Here is a 10,765-nt window from a genome sequence, read left to right as displayed (position 1 = left end):
GAGAGAAGGGCGTCGGCGGTGTCACGAAAGCCAAAGAGAACATCTGGAACAAGGATGTCATCGTGAGGGCCATGAGGCAGAAGAGCAGCGACAACCTCTTCAACAACAGGGATTCCAGGAGCGACTACTCCTTCGAGGGCAAGCAGAAACTCGTGGCCACGGTGGTGAAAAATATGAGAAACAAAGAAAAGCCCAACGTTCTGAGAAAGTTTAGCTTCACTTCGAAGACTGAAAAAGAGTTAAAGAACAAGAAAGAGAAAGCAGTTGCCCCGGCTAAGAAGGACAAGCAGCAGGTCCTGCCTGTCTCCGCGCCAGAAAAAAAGCACAAGTGGAAGGACAGAGAACACAAACCAGATAAAACCTTTACAAGTGTCAAGAAGATTGAGATAAAAGCAGCGTATCCCTCTTCAGATGGAAAGACATCACCGACATCGGTGAATATAGTAACCTCAGATGCTGTGATTGCAACTGCTGCAATTGCAAAAGCAGTAGCGAATATTGCAGCCTCGAAAGCTGAAATGAGCGTAGCGGACGGCGGTGAATCCGCCAGTCCCCCGGCGACCAGCACTTCGTCAGAGCCTCCAGCCCGACCCCCGCGGCGGCGAGTAGGGCTGACACCCCGGAAGAAGGGCAGGGCTCCGTCCCCGCCGGGTCCGCCGGGGGAGGCGCCTCAAGCACACAAGCACACTTTGTCCGAGGATGAAGGGTCTCCTAGTCACTTACGTGCTGAGGGCCGCAAGTCAATTGACATCCACGAAACACGCATGCTTGCAGAGATCGAGCTGAGCGATGGCATTCATCCAGATGGCTTTAGAGACGCGCGGTTGCTTGCGACAGACAGGCACAGATCCTCCGACTCCCTGAGTGCAAGCAAGGTGTCCGACAGATCGAGGCAAAGCTCCCCAGTGACGGCTCCCGATGCTTCCCCCGTGTGGGTCAAGAGAACGTCCGTTTCTAGTCTAGGGTCCAGCAGGGGGGCGTCCCCGGTGGAGGCTGCTCTCGGGGCAGCCAGTAAGGGGGAGAATAGAATAGTTCCCGGCGACCTGAGAGGGCATCTCCATGACAGTGACCAGCGGGCAGCCTCCAGGCTCGAGGGCGGGGTGCGCTCTCCTCAGCCGCACCAAGGCGAGAGCGGCGGTGAATCCAAGTTCGACTCTTCGGAGAATGCGGAGCTGGAAGGCCTCCCTATGGGCCCCCCGCCCAAGAAGCCACCGAGGACCTTCGCCTACGACATCTACAAGAACAGCAAGGTGTCCCGGAGTGCGGGCGAGGCCGTGGAGGGCGCGGACAGCGTGGGGGAGAGCTCCGTGTCCAGCAGTGAGAAGCTGAACGCGTCCCCAGAGCCTGTTTACGCAGTGCCGGTCAAGAAGAAAAAAGGTGACAAGAAGCTCGACATCAAGCCTCCCATCAGGAGCAACAGCGACCTGTCGAAGAGGGAGCTCGTGAAGCCCTCGGTGGCGCCGAAGCCTCCCCACATCATGACCAAGGCCAAGAGGGCTTCCATGGTTGATCCGCTTTCTTGCCCGGAGAAAGACGAGGAAGCAGCCATGACGTCAGAGTTCCAGCGTCAGGCACACATCCGCTACAGCCTCCGCAGACCCAAGAAGCCTCCGCCGGCGCCCCCTCAGAGCCCCGAGGCCGACAGGGCGCAGGACCTGGGCGGCAGCAGCAGCGACGTCGCGGGAGCCAGGGCGAACAGCCGTGTACATCTGAACTGCTCGTACAACAGCCTCGAGAGCCAGGAGGGGCACCACGCCCACCCGAGGAGCTGCACCAGCAGCCCTCACGACCTGAACTCCGGCGCGTCCGACGTCGAGCTCAGCCCGACTTCGAAGTCCTTCTCGAGCGGCCACAGCATCGGCAGCAACGACTCCGACCACTTGAAGGCCCCCGCGGCGGCGCTGAGGCTCACGGCCCACTCCACGTACAACCTGCGGACGTCCTCCCCGACGGCGGGAGACGACCAGCCGTCCTCCCTCATCCACTGCCCGACGGCGAGTCCGACGGCGCTGTCGGCTCTCTTCAGGAAGCGGAGCATGAGTGACGAGACGCTTTACAAGGCAAGTCCATTGTTTGTTTATTATTATTTTTTAATTCTATGTTAATATTCTCGATGTTTATCAATAGAAAAAAATCAGTGGTCATTTTGTACCTAGTATTACACCCCATGCAGACCTATCTAATATTTGGTGTCATATAACAGGGTGCGAGGCACGGCGAGGAACCAATATACGCGACTCCAATTTTCACAAGTAACAAGGGTTCTTCTGGACATTCAAGGCAGAGAGAGCTCCACTACATGGTAAGCTGAAGTTGGAGTTAATTGGAAATATTGAGGATATTGTTGTTTGCTGTTGTTTAGTTAATCAGTTATTTGTGGTACTGTTGTAATGGTTTGGTGTTAGTGATTGTAGATTGATTGTATTTGTACTGACCAGATGAATATATTGGTGAACATGCACGCGTATTCAAGCACGAAATGTCACTCACTCACTCACTTACTTAACACACACAACACACACACACACACACACACACACACACACACACACACACACACACACACACACACACACACACACACACACACACACACACACACGCACACACACCGGTAGTATTGCCCTCCTTATTCTTTTTTATCTATAGTTATTATCTCCTGAAATAATGTAATTACTTTTAACACCAGAATTAACCATTTTACTGATTTGCAGCAGAGGAGAGCCAGACTAGTTGAAAATAATTGGTTACATATCCATTAATCTTTGCTATTAACAAAAAAAAATCAGGTGTAGGGGAAAGTAATTGTATTTAGTGATAAAATGCTTATTTATCAAAGATTTAACATGACTCGGGTAACAAGTTGCAACGGTGGCAGAGCACTAAAGTCGAGGAGAGAAATGTCTGCAGATATCTAGAATTTCGTAACCAAACGCCTTTGACGCCATCATTAATAAAGTAATGAATAATATCTCTTTTTCGGTAGACGTCACAGATATATATATATATATATATATATATATTTTTTAGTAGACGTCGTTAGAAGAAATTTCCCAAATATAAGTCATTGATTTTTCTAACCACTAACCGTAGCCATGTGCTTTTTCACCCCGCCCTGTACCTGTCTAGTGTTCAATACTATTCTCGAACGACGAGGAGGCAGACGGAGGCCGCGACGGGACGAGGTGCCGGAGGAACAGCCGAGGAGGAGGAGGGTCAGGAGCAGGGTCAGGAGCAGGGTCAGGAGCAGGGTCAGGAGCAGATTCCTCCGCCGACGGAAGCAAGAACCGCGCGGGGATCATCTCCGCGTGGAAGAGGGAATTCCGACAGAGCTGCAGACACGTCCAGAACAAGATTAAGAAGTCGGTCATCAGATAGTCTGAGTGTTTTTGTTTCAGTTTTGTTTTTTTGAGTGATTAGGTGGGTGGGTAAGTGGGTGGGTGGGCGGGGTGGCTTGAGTCAGTGATGTGATGGGGGATACCAGTTGTTGGGATTGTGAAAATTGTATTAGTTGTTGCAGCCAAAATGTTTTTGGTATTCTGATTATATATATATATATAAATATATATATATATATAGATGTAGATATAGATATATAATCAGAAAGATAAAAAGGAGGCTGTCAGTGCTATTGAATTTATGCTTCCAACATTATAAATATTCGTCTAATGATGCTAATTATTCAGGTTCCAACGTGGCTTACATTTGCTTGGAAATCTGTGATGACCTACATTGTATAGTGATAAAAAAATTATGTTGTAAGACATAATTAGACCAAAGTTAATGTTAGTGATTACGGTACGAAGAATCTCTATGGATAATACTCTAGTAGCTGAAAGCAAACACTATATTTATGCACTCAGTAGAACATCATATTCCGCTTCCTTAGTCAAACGTAAATTATTGTCCGTGAGATGTGTTAGAGGGTTTCTTAAGCATCTACCTCCAATATTGTATCTACATAGCCAGTGTGAGGCGCCGGGGTATTTACACCTGGCAGACACACTCCTCTCTCTACCTACCTTTATACCTTTAACTTGTATCTTTAACTCTTTGTTTTGTGCGACGACAGTGACCCTTACTGTTCCACCACCTGTAGCTTGGTGATTGGTTGTGACACAGGATATTATGGAAGGCTTATTAGTGGAAATTATTTTTCCCCTTTTCTCTTGATTTTTTTCCCTCTATTTTTTTTTTTTTTTTATATATAGAAGAGGTTATTAGTGGAAATTGTTATTATTATTATTTTTTTTAGAAGAGGAAATTCATCCAGGTGTGGGTGACTCACAAGCTACCTGTGATTCTGGAGTGATTAGGTTTTGTCACACAATCGAGTAATACTTTGGATTGAAGCTTATACTAATAAGTATAGAAAAAAGCGATGGTACTTATGGACATATATATATATATATTTTGAGAAGGTGGATTTTCAAATACATCACTCTTTAATTGTCTAAATGAATGGCCTTTAAGTGATACGATTTTCTATGCAGTGTAGAGATTTTAGAAAACCTTTTTTTATCATGGCCATCCTGTTTTTATAATTGTATTTTAGGAATTTTATACCGTGTGAAATGAAGGAATAGCATGAGAGGAACATAACATTTTCGAAGAGTATATTTCTGAAATGTCTTCTTGTGAAACATGTTTCTCATTATATGATCTGATATGTATCGTCTGTAAATAAGCTAAAGCAAAAGAAATTTATGTAAAATAATTATATTATTGATGCTTGACATTAAAAAAAAAAACAAAAAAACATTAGTCACTGATCATACTTAAGCTCTTAGTGTTCTTATATATTTTTTATTTGTTTAAAGGTATGTAAATCGAGTTTGAATAACATAACTCGTGTAAAGAATTGAGTACCATTAAATTATTTGTATTGTTGTTGACTTGAATAAATTGTTATAAATATCTGTATATACAGGGTAATAAAGCTTGATTTTATTACATAAGGTGGAAGGTGAAAGACCTGTGCCTGAAGGGATAATAAAACAATAATTTTTTTATGATGGTTGTTTTCTTGCAACCCACTATAGAGTTGGCAGACACGTACATTACACTAGTCCCTTTAAAACCACTATGGCTGTCTTTCAGCCAGTGGAGACTATTTCTGGATATTTAGAAAAATTAGCTCTGGAATATTTTTGTTTCTCGCCAGGAAACCCAGAGTAGAGTTTACAAATAAACATAGGACATAGTCACAGTAAAACAATGCATTTTTTAAAGTTTATAGAGAATATTTCTGGATATTAAGAGTTTAGTTATGGAATCTTTCTGTCGCTCCTCAGGAAACCCAGAGTAGAATTTACAAATAAAAGTACGAAATTGTCACATTAAAATTAGTTAATAGAGAATATTTCTGGATATTTAGAAAAAAAAGTATCATAGAATAGTGCTATCGCCTGGAATGCGAGAAAACTACACATGGCTTCTAAGAAATTCATGAATATATATATATATATATATATATATATATATATATATATATATATATATATTTTTTTTTTTTTTTTTTTAATACACAGTATTTCAGCAAACATTCATCCGATGTTTTTTTAATATCACCTTTATTTAGAATGGTTGAGCAGCAATTATAGAGCAAAAGAACCGTGAATTATATTCCACTTGCAGGTTAGTTTCCAAGGACTTTGTGTGTGGTTATATGACAGAAAAGACACCATGAAAGCATAACTCCAGCCTAGTAAACCTCAACACTTCGTCAGTGAAAATCTATCGACAGTTAATTACAAGCCATGTCAAATTTCATCCAAGAAGTATGAAAACAAAGGTGTCATCCAAAGAAGGCAGTACTACACATCAGTTGCGTAACAAGCCTACAGCTTCTATCAAGTACAGTTTTTATTTGTTGCAGCGCCAGTAGAGCAGTTGATTCTCTACAGCAGTCAAGGGTGATCTTAACGAGTTCATCCACCGATAACATTCCAAGAACACCAGGGACCAGAAGTGACAAGCACAGCAAGAGGACAACAGGTATTTAACAGAAGGTTATTTACGTTCCCACTGTTGATCTGTAGTTTAAAATAAGTTAACTGCAGACAGGTAATTGTTTATGTGGGTTAACTGGTGTCTGTTGCAGTACTGGTATATATATCAAATCTGTTTTGGTTAGTCACTGTATTCACCATGAGTCATACTGTTGAAGTTGAAAACCCTGAAGGGTTAGAGTTGCATGAGAATGTTATTCAGGATGAATCTAGTGTAAGGTCTAGAACTAAGACTGAAAAAGGTTATGAAAATGAAGTTGATGTCTGTAAGACAAATTTTATAAGTGCAAATTCTGCTTGGAAGAGAGTTTACATTGAGATAAATAATATATTAGATGATCTAGAATTTAATCAAATTAAGGAAGCTAGGATTTCAGTAGTAACCAAATTTGAAGCTGTACAGAATGCATATGATTGATATGAAGCTCTGGAGCCTTCTAATAAAGTTTCAGATCAATATATTAAATGTGAGGAAGACATACAAAGGCATATATTTGATATCAGAGAAAGATTAAAACAGTTTTATTGCAGGTAGTAGTAGAAGTAGTGGACATTCTAGGCATTCAAGCATTTCTTCATCAAAAAGTAAGAAATAATTAATTGAGAAGTTTACAAAGTTAGACTTAGAAAGGTCAAAAATGAAATTCAAAATGTAAAACTAGAAGAATCAGGGGTTGAGAGTAAGAAAGATTATACAAGAAGGTATGTGGAGTCCCATCTGAAAACATTGCCACACACAAGCATTCTGTATCTGCGAGTAAAGTTAAATCAAATGAAGAATATGATGCATTGTAAATTAATAGGAATAGATTTGAGAGAGAGACTAAACCTTGAAAATGAATATGCGAGTAATGTGAATCCTAAAGCTAATTCATGAGGTGTTAGTTCATCAAACAGATAAAATTTCTTGTTCAGGTAGAACAGAAGAAAATGATGCCATTCAACAATTAGCAGAAATTCGTTGTGCCAGGCATATTAGTGACTCGCTTCCAAGGCCTGAACCAGAAGTCTTCAAAGGTGACAGACTGCAGTAGTCAATGTGGGTTAAGTCATTTGAGACTTTAATGGAGTCGAAAACTAAAGTGGCAACTGATAGAATATATTATTTAAACAAATATACAGATGGAGAAGACTTTTGTTATTAGATACAACTGGAGCTTACAGTAAAGCTAGAAAGCTTTTAAAACAAAGATTTGGTAATGCCTTTGTAATTGCTAATGCATATAGAGAGAAATTATATGAGTGTCCAAGGATTCCTCTGAATGATGGACCAGCTTTTATGAAATTTTCTGATTTCTTGGAGACATGCAAGACAGGCAATGAGTAATATTCAGAGAATCAGAGAATCTTACCAAAATTGCCACATCCTATAGTTGAAAGATGGAATACAATTGTTGATAGAGAACTATATAAAGCCAGTGAACTTGATGATGAGAGTGATGATGGCTTATTATATTCAACAGAATTTCCCTCTTTCATTAAATTCAAAGGCATGCGGCCCAATAACTACAATCACTGCAGTTCTAAATAATAATGTTAGAGGTAATGTAACTGTAAATGTACAAAAACAGATGTAGATTTGCTTGCGCATTTTGCAGTCAGCTACATAACCTTAATAATTGTAATAAGTTTTTAAATCTGGATTTGAAAGACAAAAGGAATTTTGTTGATAAAAACAAATTATGTAGAGGTTGTCTAAAGAGAGGACACATATCAAGATATTGGCGTCAAAGGAGCAAGTGCAAAACTTGTAATAGATTACATCCTACTTCTCTCAATGATGATGCACTAATACAAAAGAACAGATGCGAGTCTGAAAATACAGTTCAAGTTAAGGAACAAGAAAAAGAGGCTGTTGTTTCTAGTACAATTAAAGTTAACAAGTGTATTGCTACGGATGTTAACTTCGTGATAGTTCCTGTGTGGTTGCACCATAAAAGTGACGAGCAGAAAAAAAAGTCTTGGTGTATGCATTACTTGATGATCAGTCTGATGTATGTTTTATTAAAAACAGTGCTCTAGGTAAGTTAGGCATTGGCGGAACGAAGGTTCATCTAAGATTAGCTACTATGAATGGTGAACAAACTGTTACATGCTCTCAAACTTGTGGTCTAATCGTAAAGGGTATAAAAATAGCGATATACCATTGTCTCATACTTATTCTAGAGAAGTAATTCCTTGCAGGCGAGATCAAATACCAAGACCTGAAACTGCCAGAGAGTGGCCACATTTGGAAAGAATAGTTGAGAAACTGATGCCTTACAATGATGATGTAGAAGTAGGACTCCTGATAGGTCTCAACTGTATTAAGGCAATTAAGCTAAAGGAAATCATTACTGGCAATGACAATGATCCCTATGCTAACTAATCTTGGTTGGGGCGTTGTAGGTAAGGTCAAAGGTGTTGATTCAAAGGAGGTAGATGTAGTCACAGCACACAGAGCAATGATTCAAGAAGTATCACATTGTATCACTGAATGATAACCTTTTGAAAGGTCCAGACTTAACAAATAATCTTATAGGAGCATTGTGTGGATTTCGCCAAGAATCAGTAGCATTTATTTGTGACATCAAGCAAATGTACCATCAAGTTGAATGTCAAAACAGAGATTTACTTGGGTTCTTATGGTGGAAAATGGCAATTTAGAGGATGAAATGATGGAATTTAGAATGAAAATTCATCTTTGTGGAGCTACTTCATCTAGTGTTGCAAACTTTGCCCTAAAGATGGTAGCAGATCAATATGAAAAGGATTGTGGTCATGAGAGAAACCAAATTTGTTTTTGAGATAGTTATTATGTAGATGATGGGTTAATGTAGGTGTCAACAGTAGCTGAAGCTATTGACTTGATTGACGAAAGTAAAAGTTTATGTAAATTAGCAGGTTTCACATTGCACAAATTTTCCTCAAACAAAAAGGAAGTAATTTCTGCTATTAGTCCAGAAGTAATGTCTGACAACATTTAAAGTCTTGACTTGAGAAAGGATACACTACCAATAGAAAGAACACTTGGAATTAAAGAGGCATTTTGTCAACGGTAAGCTCAATATTTGATCCCTTGGGACTAAGTATCTCCATTGATTCTATTAGGAAAGAAAATAAACCAGTAATAAACCAGAAGGCTTTGGAGAAATTAAATCAGTAGAGTTACACCATTTTTCAGATGCCTGTCAAGATGGCTATGGACGGTTTTCATATATTAGATTTGATAATGTTAATGATGAAATTCATTGTTCTTTAGTCATGTCCAAGTCTAGAGTTACTCCACTGAAAGCTGTTACCATTCCAAGAGTGGAACTGACAGCAGCAGTAGTGTCAACTAAAGTAAGTGTCATGTTTAGAAAGGAAATTGATTATCAAAATATTAAAGGAAATATTTTGGACAGATAGTAAAGCAGTTTTGGGATACATTTCAAATGACGCCAGAAGGTTTCATGTTTTTGTTGTGAATATGGTTAAGTATATTAGAGATGGGACTGATCCTATTCAGTGGAATTATGTACAGTCAGAGTCAAATCCAGCAGACTGCTGCACGGGACTTGATAATTGTGGAAATTCCTGTGCACAAAGATCCATTTCAAGGGATGATTCAGAAGTCAAGAAAGTGTCATTTGTAGTAACTTTAAAGAAAGAAGTACCATTTCTTGATGGATTAGACTACTTCTCAGATTAGTTTAGAGCTAAAAGAGCTACAGCATTGTGTTTAAGACTACAAAGTAAGTATAAGAGAAACACAGAAACATCTGAGGAGAGAAGTGATAAAAAAAATGTAACATATAGTCCTGTGACAATTTCAGAGTTTGAAAAGGGCAGAGCAAGTAATAATAAAAGAACTTCAGAATAAACACTATGCAGATAAAAAAAGGTTCTTCAAACAAAGGAGAATGTCCTTAATACAACAAGCAGTTTGTACAAATTAGATCCATTTATGGATACAGATGGAACCATAAAGGTACGAGGAAGACTTAGTCAAGCAAACTTGAATGTAGCAAGTAGACATCCTGTAATTTTGCCAGGTAAATGCCGCATATCAGAATTGCTGATTTGTCACTGTCACCAAAGGGTTTACCATCAAGGTCGTGGCATAACTTTAAATGAAATAAGATCAGTTATTGATCTTATGGTTACTGGATTGTAGGAGGATCATCTATGGTAGTTAAACACATTAGAAACTGTATTGTTTGTAAGGTAATACACTTGACCAAAAAATGTGCCAAAGGATAGACATGAACCTTCTACTCCATTCACTTATTGTGCTGTAGATTATTTTGGTCCATTTTATGTGAAAGTCAGACGCAGTGAAGTCAAGAGATATGGAGCATTGTTCGCATGCTTAGTTTCAAGAGCTATTCCCCTAGGACTTTTTGAATCTATGGATACTGATTCTTTTTTCAATGCTTATCGTCGTTTTGTTGGTAGAAGAGGGCCATTACGTCAGTTGAGATCAGATAGAGGTACAAATTTTGTTGGTGCTAAGAGTGAACTTGAGATTCACTTAAAGGAAATGGATCAAACAAAAATCGACAATGTAATGTTAAAGAACAATTGTGATTGGATTAATTTTAAAATGAATGTATCTTATGCTAGTCATATGTGAGGTGTATGGGAGAGACAGATTCGTACTGTACGAAACATTTTGTCCGGATACTTTGTCAGTATGGAACTCGGCTAGATAATGATTCATTACAAACATTTATGGTTGAAGCAGAATCCATTGTCAATAGTTGTCCATTGACACTGGACAGTATCAATTC

The 10,765-nt window shown here is 39.7% G+C and overlaps 1 protein-coding gene across 2 annotated transcripts in view; it reads left to right on the top strand.

The window, feature by feature from the left end:
- LOC125026179 overlaps positions 1 to 5,013 on the top strand; it is a 27,423-nt gene extending 22,410 nt beyond the window's left edge. Inside the window, exons 2-4 of one of the 2 annotated variants that reach the window (XM_047614463.1) lie at positions 1 to 2,060; positions 2,204 to 2,302; positions 3,157 to 5,013. The exon at positions 1 to 2,060 is cut by the window's left edge and continues 717 nt beyond it. In XM_047614463.1, coding sequence (XP_047470419.1) covers positions 1 to 2,060; positions 2,204 to 2,302; positions 3,157 to 3,378 — 2,381 coding nt within the window. In that variant the 3' untranslated portion in view covers positions 3,379 to 5,013. Of the gene's footprint in view, positions 2,061 to 2,203; positions 2,303 to 3,129 lie in introns of both variants that reach the window. The other variant, XM_047614462.1, reaches the window with a different exon arrangement.
- The last annotated feature ends 5,752 nt before the right edge of the window (positions 5,014 to 10,765 follow it).

The sequence above is a fragment of the Penaeus chinensis genome, chromosome 6, assembly GCF_019202785.1.
Source record: "Penaeus chinensis breed Huanghai No. 1 chromosome 6, ASM1920278v2, whole genome shotgun sequence".
In the NCBI taxonomy this organism is placed as follows: Eukaryota; Metazoa; Arthropoda; class Malacostraca; order Decapoda; family Penaeidae; genus Penaeus; species Penaeus chinensis.
Note: the sequence above shows the minus strand (reverse complement) of the source record. Positions and strands in the feature narration are given on the sequence as shown.